Source organism: Stegodyphus dumicola, chromosome 3, assembly GCF_044657685.1.
Source record: "Stegodyphus dumicola isolate Sdum_Otavi_A_Nest chromosome 3, ASM4465768v1".
Lineage (NCBI taxonomy): Eukaryota > Metazoa > Arthropoda > Arachnida > Araneae > Eresidae > Stegodyphus > Stegodyphus dumicola.
This window is the reverse complement of record NC_140770.1, coordinates 36,680,998-36,705,041: the sequence shown is the minus strand read 5'-3', so window position 1 is coordinate 36,705,041 and position 24,044 is coordinate 36,680,998. Positions and strand designations below refer to the sequence as shown.

General features: G+C 32.0%; 1 protein-coding gene across 1 annotated transcript in view; it reads left to right on the top strand.

The window, feature by feature from the left end:
* The window catches only part of LOC118192736 (cell adhesion molecule Dscam1-like), a 329,595-nt gene that overhangs the window by 129,420 nt on the left and 176,131 nt on the right, over positions 1-24,044 (top strand). The window contains exon 3 of the mRNA XM_085812762.1: positions 9,867-9,986. Coding sequence (XP_085668888.1) covers positions 9,867-9,986 — 120 coding nt within the window. The remainder of the gene's footprint in view (positions 1-9,866; positions 9,987-24,044) is intronic.

Here is a 24,044-nt window from a genome sequence, read left to right as displayed (position 1 = left end):
CATTCTTTAAAATTCACGCTATTTGTTTACCATACCATAGCGACATTCTGGCGCTAGATTCATTTAACAGTATTATATTTCGTTCATATTATAATTCAGAATGCACAAAATTTATACCATTTAAAGAATTATCTAATCGTTGCCACGTGTTCTATTCAAATACTATAATAAAGCTAGAACGATGTATAAAAGAAATTAAGCAAGCAAAACAAAAAAGAAACAGTTTTTCACAGACGATTGAGTATTTCTCATTCAATTAATTCAGTTCTCACTTCGCGACAAGGCAAAAATACATAAAAACTCAAAATATATGTATTAAAAATTACGGAGTAAATCTTAAACACATATTTCCTCGAAAAAATTCCAGAAGGGATTAAGCATGATTTAATTCGCAATAATAAATGAAGGCGTTATCTTTGTTGTTGCGAAGCTAATTTTCTCTAGATTGTCAACAAATCCACCAGTCTGCTGTTTCAAATATAAACAAGCAATGGCCGCCATCAAAAAAATATTAGGCTTAGCGCACTTAAACAGCTTTAAAATTGTTGATAATTCTAAAAATATTGCATAGAGATTTACTAAAGGCATAAAAACCTTAATCGGAAGATAAGAACAACATAAATCAATCATTTTTAAAGCAAAAAATGTACAATTTACAAACATATGAAAGTAAAGAAACAGAGATCACTGAACCGGGTAACAGACTGGATATATATATAAATATGTTTATGCGGCCGATTGCAACCAAAATACGAGTTGCACATCTACATGTTATAACATATACAAAATTTCAACGTTCTGAGGCTACTCGTTTTTGAGTTATGCGAGATACGTATGTACGTACGTACATACGTTCGTACAGACGCCACGAAAAATTCTCTTCAGAATTCATTTTAAAGCAGTTTTATAATTTTTTTTTGGAGGAAAAGAGTCTTTTACTCTGTCCCTTACGTACAGATATCACGCAAAAACATCGTTAAATTACATTCGATAGCGGTCAAAATGGATATTTTCGTTGAAATATGCTGCCTGAAACTTTTCACGATTACAATACTTCCTTTTTACTTCGTAAGGAAGTAAAAAGGAAGAAATAGTTCTTTGTTTTAACATTTTCTGTACTGAGTTAACTCATACCCATACAGCCTTATGTTTGTATCGAATGTGGCTTTCACAAAGTTCAAGATGAAATTATCTATGTCTAGACACGGAACTGTCGGTCGACCCATTTATTGCTGGTTACGTAGACGGAACTAGTTTCACAAAGTTGACATGTAACAGCTCTACATTCGTTTCTTTGTTGTAATGAAAAAAAATTCCGTATGCATCCATAGCGTTGCTGGTGTTGTTACCGTTTGCAAGTCCGTACATCAAGTGCATGTCTGCCATTTTGGCATTCCTAAAATCTCTCATCACGGATTATAGTACAGTCCTAAGTGGCGTGCTTCCAGAGACGAAAAATATTAAAAGTCGGTAAGCTGCCCTTTACTGGTAACAGTAACATCTTACGCTGCTTTACTGGTAACAGTAACATGTTACGCTGTTTACTGGTAACAGTATCACTCCATCGACTTTTCCAAACGCGTTTTGTTACTATTGGTGAACGAAATATTCAGCAATTATTGTAAACGTTTCTGTAAAGACACATTTATCAACAATACTGTAAATAACAAGTTGTATTTCTTTTCAAATCTTATTTCTTGCATTTGTGTCTCTATATGCCATTCCCATACCACATTACCAAGCAAAGAAGTATGTTAACCATATGTCCCATATGTTCCCATACAAAAAACATTGTATGTTGTGATCTACAACCCCTTAAAGCTTGTGCCTTTAATTTTGAACCACCTTGCATACAGGACATGGTGTCCTATTACTCAAGTATAGTGAAGTTATAGATTAGCTTTTCTGTTCGAAAATCATTCGATCGCCTGTTCCTAGAAAATGAATGAATGTTCCTATGAAATTCGTATCTCGTGTCACTTGACTGTCAGGATTGTGAGATCGCTTGCTCACCGTGATGTACGCTGAGATTATTTAAAATTTAGTAATTAGCAATTTTGTTGCCGAAATAGTTTTATCGTAATTAAATATGTGATATTAACATCATTAACTGGATAGGTGTGGTGTATATAAGGAGATTGTCTGAAGTAGATTTTACAATATCTTTTGACACAAGTTGAATTCATACTAACTGCCAAGTAGAATTAGGCATATTATTTAATTAAACTGATTTTAAAATACCTGGCAGATCGAATAGATATTTCTGTAATTTAAGGTCCAGTAAACTATTAAAACATATACGTTAAACGTGTAACGAAATTTTAAAGCAGATTTCCAAGTTTCTTTCTGAAATAATTTAAATTCATAACAGTAATCAGGACAAAATATGTTTATTTGAAGGGAAACGAAAGTGACACAACCTAATCCTCGTTCGTACTTTTTGACATATAATATAAAGCTACGGATATTTTGACCAATTATATTTTAAATGTCTACGATCTAAATTTTATTTAGCTTACGTAGGTCAAATAATTCAACACAAACTCTTGAGCAAAGTAAGTCAACAAACAGACATCGCGTGTTTTTCTATGATCAATAACGTATCTGCAAACCATTGCAGCTGCGTCTGAAAATCGGTTTTTTTTAGCAACACAAGCCAGATACATCCATCAATGCAAGAAGCATTTTATAATACGACAAAACATAAAAATCAAAGAATATATGGAAAGAGTAAAATGAGGGAAAAGGTAGGTAATCAATTGATTCTGAAATATAAGTTAATGAGCATAGAATTTCAGAAAAAAAGAAAAGGATAATTAAGTAATAAAATTAACATAAATAATTTCACTCATAATGTGGATGGTTCGAAATTTGTACATTTTTATTCGCATTTATCCTTCCACATTAAAACATTCGAAAACGGTACTTTTATAAGCTAGGTTCGGCGTTTTTTCAATATTATAAATTGCTTTATTTACCAGTAAATAAAGAAAAAAGTAAAAATCTAAGCAGTGCCTGTAAAATCATAAACTAAAGCTAGTTTCCAAATCGCATCTCTTAACTCATGCGTTTATGATTGATATTCTGTTTGCAGTTTACATTGCATGCGTAATTTCAAGACTCTGAAAAATCTTAAACAATGAGTCAGGAAACCTTAAAATAGAAAGAGCATGTTGCAACTGACGGCATTTGATTTATGATTACTCTTTACCTTCAGTTCCACTGGATTTGTTCCCTCTAATTATTTACTCTTTATATTTGTATTCCCAAAGGTAAAGATCGTCAGGTTTTAATGTTGTAGAGAAGTTAAAAGGCTGAATTTATAAAAAGCACCTCATTTATTTATCTAAATTGCAACAATCTGTATTACGAATTTCTTTTTTTCTTCTATTTATTTCACTCCCATTTTTAGTATGAAAAATTCCAGGAATATGAAGATTCGTCTACTGGAAGACACATACTCTCTCTACACTCCCATGAAGGCAATTGACATGCTATTAGGCATACGCTGTTATTGCGTGCGCTAAACTGAAAAGAACTATTATCTGTATATCACGGACAAGGCTCGGGGCAATATTACATGGACATACAAGGCCCTTGTTGGAAATACATTGGAATTTTGTGTTGCTACAAATGAGCAGTATATCATTAAGCTTAAAAGCTGCACTTGTAAGGTTTATCCTAAGTTTTTAACAGTTATCTTAAGTTAAAGCTACTTTCCTGTCCTTCCTAATTTCAGCTTACAATTTCCTACCAGAATGTGTTTTAGAATCACGTTTGTGAGTAAGAGCGGTATTTAAGTCAAGGTTCCTCTGACTTCGTGAGAGAGCCAGAGTTTCTGAGTAGCGTGCGTTCGCCTTTTGACTACGTCTCTCTAAGCTATTTGTACGCTTGGCCGTATTTCAGGACCTTGATAGCTTCACCAGCTAATCTGATATGTAGGGGCCAACTACTTAGAAATAACTTAGGCTATATCTTTTAGTTAAGTTTTATTTCTTATTACTTTGAGTTCAAGTCCAAGTGGAGGCTTTGCTGTAAGCCCTGAGTAAGGAGCCGACTGTACATTCTTATTTTGAATAATAAATGGTAATTAACCCTTCTTGAGTTTTAAGTCTCTATTCCCAAACTCAAGCGATTATTCGCTTATCTGTTTACGAGGTTCCTGCACATTTAGCTGTTAGGTAAGAGTTAAACCCCACAAACTACATAAATATAGAATTAGTTACTTCAATTTTATAAAATCGCATACTGTGCCAGATATTATAGGAACGTTTAAAAAATACATGCAATTAGCAAAATAATAATTCACAGAAATATTTGCATATTATTTACACAAAAATGGTTTAGACAACATGAAGAAAATATATAAGATACAGGTTAAATGTTATGTGAGACCAAGCAATGTACTTTTCAATAGACGGTTTTCAGTTAGCAGTAATATGCTGTGCAAAAGGCCTAAATATTATTAGAAAATAAAAAAATGTCTAGAGTTGAAGTAATTAATCATAATATTGTAGAGACATTAGGTATTTTTGGAAGCAGGAAAGATGAAAAATGTGCAATCGTCTTCGCCGGGAATCGAACCAAGGACCTCTGGAATACCGGCCTAGCGTGCAGAACCCCTACACCACGAAGGCACGCTAGGAAAGCGGAAGAAATACCTTATAATATATTCATCAGAAATGTTGCAGCTCGAGTTTTCTAAATAAAATGTGGCTTTCCAGATTAATTAATTATATTTATTGCTGAAAACACATGTTTGAATATCTATCAAAGGAATGGACGTCTTTTCATACTTCTCAAAGGTATTTTAATGTAAATATGGTTATGGTTTTAATGCCATCAATTTTAAGCGTTTTCTATGATAGGACCACAAAGAAAGAATGGTAGAATTTCATATGATTTTTATGAAATACGTAGTGTGTTAAACGGATTCAATGTGATACTTTTTAATTCAGTCATGCAAAAGATTATGCACTACGTGAGTCTGTTATGGGAAATCGCATGAAAAATTCGGAATTCTCATAACATTTTTATACTTTGTGCAGTTTAATTAGCAACAAGAAATTTTTGCCATTTTCTCTTTCTTGAAGCTACAGAATTAGTATCTACTTATAATTGTCGTACATCTCTTTGTTCCCTCAAATCGAGCAAATGGAAATGGAAGAACACCGCTCCGCTTTGTGCGTGATCATGTGCGATACCAGTTGAACTGTCGATTTCCAGAATAGTGCTTTGGCATAAATTGGCCTATTTGAAGGCAAGAAGTTCAAATCTGAGACTCCTAGACTTCCTTCTCTGAAGCTTTGCGAAAATGAGATTTTCAGTGGAATATTTCCTCAATTAAAGAATAACTCAAGTATTTATAAACGTTATGCCAGATGTTCTTAACTATGGACCACAGCTGAGTATTTAACTTTCGTGCAATTAATGTTGCATGTATATACTAAAATTAATATTTTTTTCTGCTATGCTTTTGAGTAAATTTCTTAAATAAAAGTCCTTTCAATCTATTTCACACTGATGTACTTCACATAAGAGACTCTATAGAAACCTCACCATTCGTTTTCGGAGATCCTTCATATTAAAATTATTTTAGAAGAACCCAAATTACGTTAAACAAGGAATTTGATTACTACTTTGAAATTGGATGGGAATGTGAAATAACTAGTATTTTAAAATGAAACCTCTATATTTTAAAGTCAAATGATAATTTATGTCGTAATTAGTAGTCGTAAAATGCGGATGCATAATTTATGCTCTTTAATGACATCCAGTGTTGTAGTTTTAAAATAAAATGCACAAAACAGCTTTTTGAAATTATAGTCTTAGTTAAAGGCACTAGGCTATTAATATATTAATAAATAGCATATTACTATATATATAGCAAACTCAATTAACACTGAGGAGCTAAAATTTTGAGAGCTATTTTTTTTAAATCTACTCGTGGGATCTTTATAAAACTTGGCAGTTTGATATAATTTTGGTTTTAGAATCGAAATATGGAAAAAACTTGGCATGCCAGTTTGGAAAAAAGTCCGATTTTGTGTCAAAATATCTATATTCGAAAAATGCTATATATAAATCTAATACATATCCTTTCGAGACATGAAGAATGCAAGTTGAATTTTGTTAATCGGCCCAGTAGAACGGGAGATATAGAAGTGTCTTTTTTCTTCCTCGCAGTGTACATTAGTTAAATATGTTATTTTTTAGTTAAATATACCTTAGCAATGATGCTAATAATGCTTCTAATTCTGAAGACTGTTAACAAGGAAGTTTAAGGTTTTGATTTAAAAGCCCGTATTGTTAGCAATAATACTAAAACTATGAGCGAAATTAAAACTCGTTAGAATTTTTTATGTTACATTAGATGTTTCGAACATTCTCTGTTTTTAAGAATATATTCTGCTGTATTTGATGATGTAAAGATAAAAACCCTGCAATGATTAGTTTGACCGCTAAATAACAATATGAGATAAACAATCAATTCTAAATAAAATGTACGCTGTATCGAATTTAGAAAATATTCTTATGCAGTATTCTATTGAAAATGTAAACGCGTATATCTGAAATATTTCAAAAGTATTCGGTTTGTAGAATAACATTATGAGGTTTTACTTAACCTGGAACTAATAAAACTATCAGAACTAACAAAACTATGAATAATCGCTAGATCTTGATGTAACTATAAGTAATGATAAGGTTTTAGAGTAAAAATTTAAGTTAAACTTATAACAGTAATAAATGACAACACAGTTTAAAGCTCAATCGAATGTCGCTCAATAATTCCACCTAAGAGTCAAAATCAACATGCCAGAAACGAAATAATGCAAAGCTAAATAATTACAACTAGCTGAGCTAGCAGGAACTACATAAATGTAACGTCCAGAAACATGCTTTGTCTTAAAATCCAAAACTCTCAGTATAAATACTAACTCATTTAAATTCTAGTGAGGAAATTGGAAAGCAGAAGTTATTCTGAAGATCCAAACATTATACCAATAAATTCCCGATGCCTGTTTTATGCATCGACATCCATTGTTATATATTTTTAATAAAATACATAAATCACCATTTTGAAATTATAGAGTCTTATTTAAATTCACTAAAACTAAAAATATAATGTTAAGCGTTCACGATATTTTTAGTCAAATGGGCCTAAAACTAAAATCATGGTGATGTTCTCGATGTTGAATTTTAAATCAAAATGGTCAGGGAGAAATTACAGTGAGCTGGGCGTAATCATTCGCATATATATCATTTCTAACCTATTTATGAATTTCTAAGGTTTTTGAAAGTCCTAATATAATTCATGTATGGGCTTCTTACGATTTCAGTTTTAGTCTCGTATTATTAAGAATATTTTGGTAGTTCAAAAATTAATTTCTACTCTTTACTGCCTTTAACATAATCTGTGAAACCTTGGAACTTAATAAATCATAAAAAAAGCAAACTATAAAAATCTGGCTAATTTAAATTTCACCACATAAAACATTAATTTCAATATTTGATACAAGCAGACAGAAAAATTGCTTAAAATTATGCAAAAACGTGTTGTGCTTTATTCTGAGTGCTTCTTTACAATTTAGGGTTTTAATGTCATTGTCTATGTTCTACATACAGCTAAAATGATCTGAATCGTAATTTGCGAAAGTTCACATCGATATTATTTAGTATATAATGTGAAACTTAATTATGTTTTAACTACAACCTGTTCTCCCTTTCCGTAAGACAGACGAAGCATTTACATAGAATACTAAATTCCAAAATAAAGCAATATTAAATAAAAGTTTATTAATGGTACTTCTTGCGGTGCAACTAACATATTAAAAATCTAACAAAATGTCTTTACCGCTAGCTACTGGCTGAGTCAACTAATAGATTCAATGTTTAAACAGCCAAACTTCCGCTACCTGAAAACTCTGTTATAAGCGAAATAATTCACCTAAGCAGACTGGCGAAAAGATGGAAACCTCACGGAAATGAAGAGCTTGCAGCTACAATGTCAAAACTCTCTTCCAAACTTACACATTTTCTCATATAAGTTACAGGAAAGAATTAACATAAAAATATCGTGTTATTTAAAATACATCCTAGAAGTATTAAATGAAAATATTCATTGTAATAGTTAAATTTTCTAATATCCGATGAATTACTTTAAGCTTATAAGACAGGAAGAGAGAGAGTGAGAGGAATTACGTTTTATTCACATCTTGTTCTTTAACTTTTGGTTTGTGTCTTAATACTTCCATAACGTTACATCGTGACATCAGCGCATTTAAAATTCATCCGGCTTAGCAACAGTTACTGTTCACACGGTAGATGATTTCTCCTTTACTTTATATACGACATGGTAAATTGCCAATATTCGGATGTTTTCAGTTTGAGAAATAAGACCTTTAATGTTCTTTCCAAATTAAAATTATGTATAGTTTAACAAAATGAGCAATTTAAGAACAATACACTTCCTCCCCATTGTAATTATTTTATTTTCAATAATACTCTTAATTAATAAAATTTAAAATAAGTCTAATGCATACGATACATGTGTGAAATTGATACTTATAATAATTTTCTCTCCGCTGTTGAAATTAATAAAAGATTTCTTTAAGGCACATGTTAGGCAATCGGAATTAAATAATAGGTTGCATCTTTCTCGCCTTAATCAACAAAATTTATTTACTTATTTTAATTTGGAGTGATATTGCCTTAGATTCATATAACTGAAACTTTATATTACCTTTTATGTCAATAATGTTTTTCATCGCATAAACTTTATTTAAACTGAGAACATTTAGAAGCTACAGTAATTAAGACTCCGTTCTTATATATGTAAAACATTAAATTATTGTAATAAATAACGTTTCCGTAAGATGTGTCAGTGATTCCAAATGATTGTGGTCTTCTGGGAAGATAGTGGCCATAGAGAAATAATGCCCCAATGCCGAAGTTCATTTATTTTCTGAGACGTGCTAGTACCTTTCTGAGGTATTCCTCTGGAATGCATAGTCGCCGTGAGACGTTTCGCTGTAGCTTCTAAATGTTCTCAGTTTAAATAACGTTTATGCGATGAAAAACATTATTGACACAAAAAGACTATTACAACTTTTAAATCTACAAGTTATATTTTAAATTACAAGTTACTGCTCTTGGAATTGCCATTTATTCTTGAAATAGTAACTTTTGTCTTCTAAGAATTTTAAAACATCAATTGATCACAATGTAATAAATTTTTATGCTTACGATTCTTTAGTCGAATGATACTTTTCTGTAAGTTAAAAAAGTAGTATCATCAAATATTTTAGGTATTTAGCTTAATACTGAAACTATGAAATTCAATAGGATGAACCGTTTCATGGCGGCCATTTCCCTAAGGCGGCTACCTTTGAAAGTGACTACTATTTCTGAGAACATAAATAAACATCACCATTGAACACCGTTTTGGTAAAACGACCACCTTCACAGAAGACCAAAATCATTTGGAACCACTGGTAGTAGTCTTAAAAAGGATTTGCTTAAAATATTATTTCCTTAATCATGATAATATACTACAGTATATTTCCATCAAACGTTTCTGCTTTGCTCTTATTAACAAAGAAGTGCTAATGGCTACTTCACAAATAGTGTCAATAAACGATTATTACCGTCGTTCATCGGATATTTTTTTCTTTCTCCCAGTTTTCAACATTCATATACATATGTCATCAATGGTCTGATGCTTAAAATAGCCTCCTTCGATCCAAAAAATAATCTTTTTTTCCTTTCCTTTCAACTAGTCGATTGAGAAAGAACATTATACACCGCGAGCTCATTATCTCCTGATGTTGTATCACTCCAATATATTTTTTTGTTCTTTCTTGCAGTTCCGCCGGTGTGGGTTGAAGAGCCAAGAGACAGCGAGGTGGTGCTAGGTTCGCAGGTGCTCCTCACCTGCGCAGCTACAGCTCATCCCCCTCCCCGCATCACCTGGAGGAAGATACAAGGTAGGCCCTCTTCATTTATTCATCCCTCTCAAAAGATGCACTCGTCGAATCTTCGTTGAAGATCTTCTGTCGCTTCTTCTTTGGAGATAAAAAATTCTCTTACGTGTATTGATCTTTGAGGTCGGCGACCTGTTGGGCGCTGAAGATAGTAGGAACCTGTCAGGAATTGTCGGAATCAAAGGGATCTGATTCGCTGATGATTATTCTCAAATATTGTTTTACAAAATTTATAGCCATAATTTATTATATAACTTATGTTCATGCACCTTAATATCTATATTTTTTTAATGTTTAACAGGCGGTATTAATGTAAATAACTATCTTTTAAAATATCCGCACATTTCTTCTAACCTAACCAAAAATAAATATCTCTTCAATCAAATATTTTAACCTAAACACAAAACTAATAACTCCCTTTATATATGCATGTGGGTTGAAATAAATACTCGTGTCTTACAAACTACTTGAATACAATGACAGTATTTTTCCGCTGATGATAAAAGATTTATCTTCCTGTCATACATAAACTTTAAGGTAAAACTACGACTCGATTCACTCTTTTTTACAGAAACAATAAAACATTTGTTTTCAGTGGAAAATCGGAACATTATTAATCAATGACAGCACTCACATACAGCACAAAATACTCACATACAAGACATATAAGAATTTATTGACGTACAATAATTTAAGACACATAAGAATAACATCAAGTTCACAGTTTATAGAAATTTCCAGAACAATATACACTGGTGTATAAAACTTAAGCAACAATGCAAATTTTAATCAGATAGTTATGAAATTCCAGGAAAGGAGTTCTTGCGATCAGTGCAATGAACACGCAATTCAGTAGAAAGGTCATGCGCATGCAAATGCAAGGAACAAAACATCGCAGGCGACGTAAGCGTACGCAAAACGTGTACAGTCGTCGCGTTCAACTCAAGACTAAATAAAAGGAAGGATAATAATTAAAGATTACAAAATAATTGAAGACATTCGCTGCAAGTACAAGTGAATTCTTTCGTGAACTATAGCTAGAAGAAATCCCCTGGAGAACTTCATACGAGGAAGAATGATAGGAAAGCTGGAAGAGGGGCGTAGTGTGACCAGAGTAGCTGAAGATTCCCGAATCAACAAAAGTGTCGTTTTGCGCGCTTGAATGCCTTCCAAACCATAGGTACAGTTGTTACAAAGGTTGATAGTGGCCGCTCCAGTACAAACACAGCAGTGGATAACCGATACATCCTCCTGCAGGCGAAACGAGCCCAAAACCAGTCAGCAAGCGTCATAGCTCAGCACCTTTATACAGTAACACGGCGACAAGTGTCGCGGTTTACTGTGTCCAGAGGCCTTGCCAAAGGTGGCCTATTCACCCGCCATCCTAAAAGCTACATCCCTTTGAAAGTTGACCATCGGCGCCACCGTTTGGAGTGGCGCAAGGAGCACAAAACCTGGACATCTCATCAATGGAATCGCGTCCTCTTTACGGATGAGAGTCGCTTTAGTGCAACAAGAGATTTTCAACGACAGTTGATTTCGAGAGAGGCTATAAAGCCATCAATTAGCTATAAAGTTGCACATATTTTGCAGAAATTTAACTTTCGAGTCGTTTATTCTCCCATCAATAAATTTCCGAGTTCCATACTCAAGGACCCCATTCCGGATATGAATTCCTGGGGTATTTATATAGGATTCCTTGCCAGTGTGGTTTAATTTACATTGGCCAAACTAAGAGAGCCTTAAAATTTCGCGTCAAGGAACATGAGGCATATGTTAGAAAAAAGGAAACACAGAAGTCTTCTGTTGCTCAACTTTGTTGGTCCGAAAATCACACTTTCAATTTTTCTGCTACCAAAATTATTCAAAAAACATCTTCCATTAGAGAACTGGATTTTCTAGAGGCATTTCACATTGAAAAAAATCTTTCTGTTCTAGTTAACGATCCTAATTCCAATCCATCTTTGCCTTCGGCCTTTAAAGAAATTATGTTTTAGTTCTAGTTTCACCAACAGATGACGCCACTTGCTTATTCTTGTACAGGCTTTCTTATCTTATCTAATCATTATTTCCTATCTTGTTCATTTGCGGTTTTGCAGCTGAAGATGGTGGTTCGGTAAAACCATCGAAACTAGTCCTGTGAAAATTTTGAATATATAACGCTGTTTGACTTTTGTTGTTTGACTTCTGAATTAATATGCCTTAAATTAAATTTTTCCTCTAATAAATTATTATATAGCATTTTTAATTAATAAATTACACTAATTACATAATACATACTTAATTAATCGCATACAGTAGGAATTGTTAGAATACTTTCATAAATTTTTATACGTTGATATTATTTTTAAGGCAAAAATTTTATTTTCATAATTCAAATTCTTTTGCCAAAGTTTAAGGGCTGTGATTAATTTGCAGCTCTTCATATAACGCAGTACTTTAATGAGTGGCTAATGCAGATGTAGTTAAATTTCATTTGCAGCAGAATTTGACATAACACAAGAGAAAATAAAAATTCAAAAGCTTGTGACCATCTGATAGAATAATTTACTGCAGCAGTATAAATAAACATAAGTAAAATCTAGACACTTCATTTTTGTTATGTACAATCACGAAACTTTTATTAAGTTTTTTAAATGAAGCATATTCTGATGTTCAAAAATAATATTTTTGTTGATGGAAATTAACTTTCCCCTGTTTGTATTAAATGTATAGTTAAGACATTTTGTCTAGTATGTGCTACAATCAAATATTTTCCGCTAATATATTTATTTTATGGCTATTTTACGTTATAGAACAATTCGCGCCAAATAATATTCCCTGGGAAGGATATATTCTACTGGTATTGCTCGTTGGCCACTTTTATGTAATACCGTTCTTATCTCTTATAAAATTTTGTAAACAGTATTATAAAGTATTTCTCTCGTCTTCCTAGCATGCCTTCGTGGTGTGGTGGTCTGCACGCTGGGTGCGTATTCCAGAGGTCCGTGGTTCGATTCCCCGTAAAGGCATTGCTCATTTTTCATCACTCCCGCTTCCAAAAAAATACCTAATGTTCCCACAGTATAACAAAACTTGTTCTTATCTCTTGTAACAACAAGCAAGTTGTAATTAAACTTTTGCAACAAAATTCTTATTTCCAAAGCAATTACTGTCATTACAAAGTTTTTTAAATGTATCATTCTATTATTTCCTTCTTTATGTGCTAAAATAACAATCCTAAGAGTTTTATTTCTGAAGTCTAGAAAACTTTTACTGTAATTGAAATAAGCTGATAACGAAACTGTGTTTGCATATATACATTATTAGCCAATTTGTAAAGGTTTATTTATAGTCCACAGCTTCTCAATGCATTAATTGTAAGAATAATTTGCCAAAACTTCAGACCGACATTTCTCCCACATAAATTCAAACATATAATAATGGCAGGCAAATATACCAAACGTCCCAGAGAAGGATACGTTTGGTTGATGACAGAATTGAAGGTACGTCCACCCCTATCGATCGGATCGACTACCCATAACCGTGAGGAGGCTGCATTCCTTAACTTGGAGCGAAATGCCAGGTCCGTAATTTCTCTGTCTCAGCCATCCGCGAACATTAATCATTGGCGACATCCTGTCAACTGCTGCTGTTGACGGTGTGCTGACGATAATTTCTCTCCCAAAGAGAATATTTTTTCGTCTTTATTTTCCCGCTTTCTTGGATGCTTTCCAAGAAGGTTACCGTTTAACAATTAGGGTACTTTTTAATTGTTTTTTAATTGCAAAAATTTTGAGCATTTCCAAGTGGCGTTACATTATTTTCGCGTGGCAACAAGAGATTGCTTAGAATGCATATAACGTATTGTCATTATTTCGCATTAACGAGTAGATACCTCATAAAAATGAATAAAAAAATGAATTAAAAAACACCAAAAAGAAAAACATTCATGCGATGGAAGTTTTCAGGAAACAAAAAGCGTTTTTTATAAAATAATGTTGTTTTCGAACACAGTTTTGGTTAATAAAGAATAAAATAAAAAGGATGCGTACGGCTGAAATAGAGAAAGATGTGCAATTATTTGCTCAAGATGAAAAAGTGAATTTTTTATGATAAGAAAAAGATGTATAGAATTGTGATTTTTTTATGATAAAACTGAATTTTCAAGCTTTTTTAAATATAACACCATTTAGAAATAATGCTGCAAAAGAGCAGTTGAGAGTATTTTGTATGTAGTCATTTGAGTGTGTTAGTTTGTAAATATATATAATTCAGCTTTATTTGTGCAGCATTTATTTATTTAAGCTTTTATCTCATCCTTGGCCTGTTTACCTGCATATGCGCATCATAAATATGATTGATTGAAGGCATTTTGATGAAATTCCGAGAATCTTTATTAATTCGTATATATATATAACCGAAAATTTTCTTTTTTAAAAACAAAAACGATATCATTTATTTTATAAGCTATTGTGTCAAGAAATGTTTTCGTTGATTTATATTTTTTTAGATTTTTAGATTTTTTAGATTTTAATAGGTAATTTTTTTAAATCATGCTTCTTTCAATTTGTGTCACTCAAATAAATAACTCAAATTTTATGCATTTTATGTATTACCCATAACTCATAAAATAATGCGAAAAACTGCGACTTTTGGATCATTCTGTAATTTATGTCACGAATTGTATATAACATTTAAGCGCATTTGTGTTCGACAAATGAGGGATATTTTTTAGTTTTACTGTATATTATCAGTAGTTTACAAAACTCGTTTTTACATCATTTTGGTATTCTTGATTACTGTAACTCTTGGCAGAATTTCTGTATTTGGGCGGCATATGGAGTAATATATCAGCACCTCTAGAACTGGAAACGCGTGTCATTGGCGATACACTAGTTTATGTTACAGGTGGTTTGGACACTAGCAATCTCCCGTTACTAGAAGCAAATATACAAGTTAAAATTTAGTGAAACGTCAAATTTGAAACTTCTTAATGGTGCGAGAAATCTATTATAAACAATACTTATTTACAATGAAAAAGTACAAAAACATTTACTTATTAGCAAACGTGTATTTAATAGCTTGTAAATTATGCATTTCGTAAAATTTAAAAATTGGCTGTAAGTTACAAACTTATTTGGAAACTTAAATTTGGTTTTAAATTCTCGCTAATTTTCGAAATAACTGAAGCGTGGCTGGAAAAGTCTGTCTGTTTCACAGTCTGTCTGTTTCACAGTTTCACAACTAATGTTAGTAAAGAGAACCAACTAATGTTAGTTTCTCTTTACTAACATTAGTTGGTTCAGCTAATTAAAATTTATTGCTGGTATTTTAACTGTCAGTAAAAATTAATCGATTAGTGAATAGTTAAAAATGATTAACTATCATAGTTACAGACGACAAGTAAGAAGTTTGCTAATAAATTGTTCTATTTTTAAAAAATATGAATTATTAATCGTTAGAAAAAACTATATGTTAAACTTTTTGTCAGTTCGAGATTTAAAATCAAACCTTTTTAGCACAAGTGAGAGTACTTTGAACTGCAAATAACACTTTGTACGTTTGTTAATTTAAGAATACGAAGCAGAAGGATAAATTCGTGTTCAACTTTGTAACCTATTATATACTATGTTCTTTTAACGTAAAAGGGAATTTTTTTCTTCTGTAAGAAACGTTACAAATGTATCTGTCTTATATCATAGTTATATCTCTGTTGTGTTTCTTTCCATTTGTTTCAAGAAAGAGAAATGTTACAGATGAATCATAATAATTTACGGTTTGTATATTTTCTTCTAGTAACGGGAGATTGCTAGTGTCCAAAGCACCTGTAACATAAACTAGTGTACTGCCAATGACACGCGTTTCCAGTTCTAGAGGTGCTGATATATTACTCCATATGCCGTCCAAATACAGAAATTCTGCCAAGAGTTACAGTAATCAAGAATACCAAAATCATGTAAAAAGGAGTTTTGTAAACTACTGATAATATACAGTAAAACTAAAAAATATCCCTAATTTGTCGAACACAAATGCGCTTAAATGTTATATACAATTGCTGACATAAATTACAGAATGATCCAAAAGTCGCATATTTCGAAAAATGGATATTAGTTCCAAATTGTTTCAACGAATGACATCTCTATACTATTATAAATAATATACTACTTAAATTTTCAACTATAATTTAAACTGTTAGCTTTATAAACCTTTTGTTTGGTGCAAAATGGAAAATAATTTTCCCAAGCGGAGCAAATTTTATGTTTGAGCATTACGTCCCAGGACATAAATTTGATTTAAATGCCACATTTCTAGGTTGCGAGCGTGAAAAGACATAACATAACATAATGGCTCAAAAACTAGAAAGATTCCCTTATAGATATTTTAACGTAAAAGAGTTCCACCTAAAATTTATTCTGATTTACCTAAAATTATTTACAAGATTATTATTTTAATTAACCAGTCATTTATAATTAAGACACAATAACACGACGAACAAATACTAACTCAGAAGTCAAACAACAAAAATCAGCGTTATATTTTCGAAATTTTCACAGGAATAGTTTCGATGGTTTTACGGAACCACCATCCTCAGCTGCAAAACCGCAAATGAACAAGAAAGGAAATAATGATTAGATAAGGTAAGAAAGCCTGGATAAGAAACAGCATGTGGCGCCATCTGTTGATGAAACCAGAACTAAAACATAATTTCTTTAAAGGCAAAGATGGATTGGAATTAGGATCGTTAACTCGAACAGAAAGATTTTTTTTGAATGTGAAATGCCTCTAGAAAATCCAGTTCTCCAATGGAAGATGTTGTTTGAATAATTTTGGCAGCAGAAAAATTGAAAGTGTGATTTTCGGACCAACAAAGTTGAGCAACAGAAGACTTCTGTGTTTCCTTTTTTCTAACATATGCCTCATGTTCCTTGACGCGAAATTTTAAGGCTCTCTTAGTTTGGCCAATGTAAATTAAACCACACTGGCAAGGAATCCTATAAATACCCCAGGAATTCCTATTCGGAATGAGGTCCTTGAGTATGGAACTCGAAATTTTATTGATGGGAGAATAAACGACCTGAAAGTTAAATTTCTGCAAAATATGTGCAACTTTATAGCTAATTGATGGAAAGAAGGGAATGACAACAGATTGTTTATAATCTCCTAAAACAAGCGTGTGCCTTTTTGTGTGTTGAAATGAGAATTTTTTAACTGTTTGATTAATAATGTTGGGTGAAAAATCCCCTGTCAATAGCTATTGCTTTTAAATAATTTAGTTCTTCATCAAGGGATAGTTTGGAGGAGCAAACTTGAAGAGCACGGAATTCCTATGAATTTAATTTGTGTAGTCTTTGAATAGTAGTTTACATTTAAAATTTTTTAACTGTTATTTAGTTCCTTCCTCATGAGTTTTTGATTTTGTTAACACAAGAACGTGAATTTATGTTTTAAGTTCTGTTAAAGGAAAAGGTTTATTTAAACTTTTATCTGCCTCTGTAAGTATTTTCAGACATAGCGATTACTCGTTTCACGTCTGATAGAAGTTTTAGGCTAGTTAACTGTTTCCAGATTAAGGAAAACCCCACTTATTTCATAATTTAAAATCTCGAAACAATCTTAAAGCTCTGCAAGCCACATATACCGCAAACTGCAGTTTTCTCTCTGATGATCTCTAACTAAACATATGCATTTTGTATACGTTCCATTTTCCATCAGTCTAATTAGAAGCAAACATTTGCGTCCCAACTCTCTCTGAGGGAAACCTTTAATCAGTTAGAAATCTGAATCCAAATTTCCGCTGCTTCCCTTTACAAGGTGAGTGTGTCTAGCAGTTATAGGCGTCAGGTCACAAAGCTGCACGTTTCAAGATGATTAAATATTTCCGTAAGCGAAGCGAACTGGGAAATCTTAAGCTACAAATTTTCAATTTTATAGCATGTTATTAGTCAGTACCTGAAGACAGTGCTAAAACTAAATTTTAATTTTTAATGAAGAGCGTAATTTGATTATTGTGAAACTCATTTTTCTGCAAGGAATTTGGAAATGTCAGAACGTCCATTAAAATGTAAATGTTACTTTTGCCGCAACGCATCAGAATAAACTCCAGTTTTTTTTTTTTTTTTTGTCTGCATAGTTTTTTCCACTATATCACACTCAATTTTTTTAATGTAATATCTTTCTTTTTGCCTATTTCTTTTCTTTTTATCTGTTTGCTTTCTATCTGCATAAAGTAGTTTGCTTATTCTTTTTTTTTAATATTTCTATTATACAAGTATTTTTGCTCAGCTAATTACTTTTCTTTTTTAAAATCTTTAAATTTTGTTAATTATATACATTAAAAACAGTTTCAACATAACTGTAAAATAATTCGCTTTTATTTTCTTATAATAAATGAATGCAAATGGAACGTACACTGCGCAAAAAAAATGGGAGAGTTCTTATATCTTCCTTTCGACTGGGCCGATTTACAAAATTCAAATTGCCTTTTTCATATCTCGAAAGCGCGATTTAGGATATATATTAGATTTATATATAGCCTTGTTTTAACATAGGTATTTTGACACAAAATGGGATTTTTCTGAAATATCATACCTAAACCACATTTGATGTTATTATAAATATGCCAAACTTCGAAACGCGCCAATATATAAATTGACATATATATCTTCGGAAATTTTGGATAAAAAAATTTAATTTTTTTGCAGGTATGCTTAGAAATATATCTACTTTAAGACGATGGTAAAAATGTTACAGATTATAATTCAAATAGGTTTTTGAAAAATCTATAAATATTATTTAAAAATACAAATTTAAAAAATAAATCATAAAAAATGGGTGAATTTTATTTGGAATGCACCTAAATTTCGAAATGTGAAAGGAAGAATCAAATAAGTTTAATAAAAAAGAGAGATTAATAAATATATAGCAAACTCAATTAACACTGAGGAGCTAGTAAACTACTCGTGGGGTCTTTACAAAACTTGACAGTTTGGCGTAATTTAAGTGGTAGAATCGAAATATGGAAAACAACCGGCATGTCATTTCAGAAAAAGTCCGATTTTGTGTCAAAATACTTATATTCGAACAATGCTATATATAAATCTAATACATATCCTAACTCGCGCTTTCGAGACATGAAAAACGCGAGTTGAATTTCGTCAATCTGCCCAGTAGAACGGGAGGCATAGAACTGTCCCATTTTTTCTGTGCAGTGTACAATATGATTTGGCATACTACAGAGGAGATCATGAAAGTAGCTAAAATCAAAGAAATGAAATTACGAAGGGTGAAGTACTAGATTGATGAGCTCATGTGTTTAATAAGCAGTATTATATAATTACGTTTAAATAAGAGCGTTTTAACAGAAATGTCTGTTGCATAATACTGCATGAAAGCGTCGTGTATATATGGAAATATTCCTAATTACAAAGTATGGAAACTATATCTTTTGACGATAGCTAAATTAAAAGATGATCGTTATCTACGTCGTCTGACTGTAATAATAGTTTTAATACCGAAACTCGAATTTCCGCAATTATGGTCTCAAATTTTAGAGGATTTTGTGAGGTATCTTCAATGTTGAACCTTTTCGAAAATATATGTAAGGTAAAAATATGTAAAGCAAACTTCTAATTTTAATTAGAAATATCTCCCGTATTCTTCACTTTAATTTGAGTATTTTTCCTTTTTGCCCTAAATGTACATATTTACAATATATAAAGTTAAACAACATCATTTCAAACTAACCCGTATCATAGGTCCTACATAAAGCGTAAGGGCAGATACGCTTACCCAGTCAGCGAATATGATTTCAATTGAAATAAAAGCTTTTGAAAATCAAACCTTAAGACACTCTCCCAGGCTTTATCTGAATGCGTCGCACTCCTCCACTTGCTGGCCTCGAGCTAACACATAGTGGCTCACTTGTCTCTATCACCCATTGTATGTCTTAAGGTGTAAACTTTCGAAGTTAAAGTGTGTATTAATCCCATGATTATGTGTGAATCCGAATATGCGGCTTAAGAATTAGTTTGTCCCAGAAATGAAATCCTGTGAATCTACTACTACATATGTCTCCATCATTCTACCTGCGCAATAAACCTCTCCAGTCTATTATGTATATATATATGAAAGTTTTATATACATAATAGACTGGAGACTCAGTGTTTCTGTTATTAGTCCAAAGGGATTTGAATCCCGAAGGACTATTAGTTTCGTTTTGGCATTTTGCGTCGGACGGATAAATGTCGGTTCACTTTTCAAACTGTTGCCATAAAATGTTAGAGTCCTGCATTATATTTGAAGAAATTAAATAATGAAAATCTGCGTAAATGTATGTATATTTCTCACATTGTCATAAAATAACGGTACATAGAGTCATCGAATTTTGAATAACGTAATCCTCCAACGAATATGAGCATGTGGAAGACCAAATTTGAAATTTGAAATTTGTTTTATGATCGATTTCCTATTTTTTAAAACTTTGACGAATTTTTTATTAACAAACTCAAGGATTTCAAAGCGAGCAATGGCAACGTTGTGCAGAAAAAAACATTTTTATCTCCAGCGCCTGAGTCTCTGTATCGGAAATTCTAAAGATATGCTCGTTTTAAAACTATTTTGCGATATTGCTGTTGCACTGGATCTTATGGTTTAAGTGCGAGGAACATGATATTTAATAAAGAAAGGTAACACACAAAATGTTAAAAACCTCCCCTTTGGACGTAATTTAAAATCTGAAACATTTCAGATTTTTTTTCATACTTTTTTTCTAATTATTAGCTTAAACTTTACATGTAAATAATTGTATGCAGATTAGCATACAATTAGTAAGCCAAAAACTTAGCCAAAAAGTAATAAAATAGCGATGCTGAAAATAAATCTTATCTAGGTTTCAATTAAGAACTTAGAACTTTCTTCAAGTTATTTTTCAAGATTCCAAGAACATCATTTTATGTCTTTCATGATTTTATAGGCTGACTTTTCTTTTAATATATCGGCTGTCTTTCATGATTTCAAACATTCCACCTTATTCATGAATAACAAAGCTACGATATTATGACAATAATATCGCTGTTAGCACTTTTAGCGAAGGTTAGAAGTTTACAGAAGTAAGCTGATACTGTCCGTTAATTTTGAAAATGAATCATATGATCCAAATGAGGGCACCTGAATCATTGAATTTTTTTCCATGTAAAACCTTTCCAAAACGGCCTTGAAAATTGTTTAATAGAATACACTGTTATTAATGTACTGGGCATTCGCCTAATTGATTCATATATTACAGGTCTTAAATAAGGATATTTTAGGAAATCTTGAAGATTTGTCTGAAAGGTTTGCTGTTTTTTTATTCCATGAAAAACTTAGATACCTATTTTAGTATTTAAGTAGTAATTTTAAATACCTACTACGCCGCCTTTTAAGTCCTTTCGAATTACTATTATTTGTTAACACACACAGATGTCTTGCAAACCTCTGACAAGAAAGTGATACTTCATCATGATTTTAACATAGCCTGCTCTAATTATTTAACCTTTATCATGAATGGATTAATTCATAATTCAGTATGCAATTAGTTATGATGAAATTCTGACACGAACGTTATTCTAATGCCTTTAATGAAGTCAAACTTAAAAGCTGTTCTTTGCTAATCTGTATTCGATTAATTTGGATTTTATTCTTTAAAATACAGAAAGCATAAGTTAACAAAATATGCAATAAAATTTTTAGATTCAGACTATTTTAATGATTTTATATATAACCACGGACTCTTAAAAATTACTTATAGTAGTATTTCAGAAAGTCAACACACAAAAACTAATATTGGTAGAAAAATATATAATTGCTTCGTTTTATGCATTGCTTTGACAGCTGTCTGATGAGCAACTGTCTGTTTTTGTGACTAATTTAATCACAGAAATTGACGTTTGCGTTACGAGAGTAACAGCTGTGTTTGGGAGTCATGAAATTCCAGTTTATTACTTTCACTTTCATGTCTAGATCTTGGCTTACTTTAAGTAAAATCTTTAATTTTTGTTCACTTCTGATGTCCCTTATATGTGCATTAGAATACGCAACAGTTAAATTTTAATTTTATTTACGTTTTTTAAGTATTTCGAGCATGATGTAACTTCCTTGGAATTTCAGTATTTTCTCTTTTATTAGTAAATAATTTTATTTACGCCAAACGAATTTCATTCCAGAATGTAATAATATACGTGTTTACTGATTCTCTTATTTCTTCTTTTGTAAGATGTTGATGTTTTTCTTGTGCTAAATCGACCTTAAACGTCAGCTTCAATCTTCAACTGTAATGCAATGAAGATTTTACATGTATCTTTATTGGTATATTTTAAGTATATATTAAATTTAGTGATGAAAACAGGATAATATTATGAAGGCATACTTACTCTAAACTCTTCATAAGCTTTCCCTTTCGCTCTAAAGTACAGAAAACCAAAGTCAGACGAAAGTTTAAAATAAATCATTTTATATACTCACCATCTGACAATGCGCAAATTAATTAATAACGGAAAATCAAATCTCCGCAGCTTGCAGTAAAGTTAAAACCATTATTGAATTAAAATTAATAATAATAAATAAAAAGTAAAACGCACGTTCCTTCATGAAGCAATCACAGAACGCAAAGCTAAAGCCGATTTGAGTAATTTCCTCGCAGGGAGAATTAATAGAATTATGGTCAGCGATAACTGTCAAGAGTTCTCTAACTCAAAAATTCTGTGTTTATATGTCTTAACTAACTTGCATCGTGATGAGAACCAACAAAACTAAAATAAAAATGTATGTAAAATGATAAGATAACTGTTTATTTAACTTAAAACCCTGCAATTCCTTCGTAGAGTTCTTCACTTTGTAATATTAAGTTACTGTCGGAAGTGAAGAATCTTAAGAACTGATAAGCGAATAATCGCTTGAGTTCGTGTGACAGGAAACAACAAGATAGAAGGGTAAACTAACCCTTTATTATTCCAACTAAAGTTTAACAAAACTCCGTCATGGAGTGTACAATAAAGCCGACACTTAGGCTTGAACTTAAGAGACTAAGAATTAAACTAAACTAATCTTAACTAAAGGGATATAGCCGAAGCTATCAAGATTCTGACAGAGTTGGGCCCTTAACGTTAATAGATTGCGAAGCTATCAAGGGCCTAAAGTACGGCCGAGCGTAATAATATCTTACGAGACGGTAGCCTAAAAAAGGCGGACGAGTGCAGCCAGAATACCTGGTATCTCTCTCACTAACCGAAGAACTTCGCGGTTAAATACCGCTCTTCCTCATTATGTATTCAGACGTGATTCTAAAACTACGTTCTGGCAGGAAGTGGTAAGTTGAAGTTTAAAAATCGATAGGAAAGGAACTTTAACTCAAAATTCAACTGTTCATAAAATTAACATAATCCTTACACCTTTACTCTTGTTACTTTTTAAAGTATTTACTTTTTCAACATTAATTTCCTCTCCTGGATGCCTTCTTATTTAAGATTTTCTATGTAATGTCTTAAAAAACAAGTACTGGGAAACGCACCTGATATATAACATCTGCGTCTCTTTCTCCTATTTATAGTATTCATCCTCCCTTTTCCGAAATTTATGTTACGCAACACCCTTTCTTTTGTATTTATTTCTCGGTATGTGTAGATTTTCGAAGTGAATACCTTTGCTGAATTGCAACATCGGTTCTCTTCTGTTTCACCTCTATCTTCTTCTTGTCGTCTGAGTACAATCCTATATACGTTTGAAAAATATTTCTTATATTATGCTGCCGAGCATTTTTCTTACTGTTCCGTTATCTGTTTCTTCACCGTTTTCTACATAGTTTCTTCCTTCATGATTTCATTACCTCTGTGTTTCCTTACTCTCCAAACCCGTCTGGTATGCATTTCCCTTTACCTGTCTTTCCTTTTATCATTTGTATGAATCCCTCTTTCTTTTCCTTTCTTTCCTTTCCTTGAAACATATCTCTTTGCTTCCTGCTTTTGCACCTAAAGTGCATGATTATGTTCTCTTCATAGGAAAGTTTTAGTGATATGCTTTTTTTAGTGATATATGATTTTTTGTGAT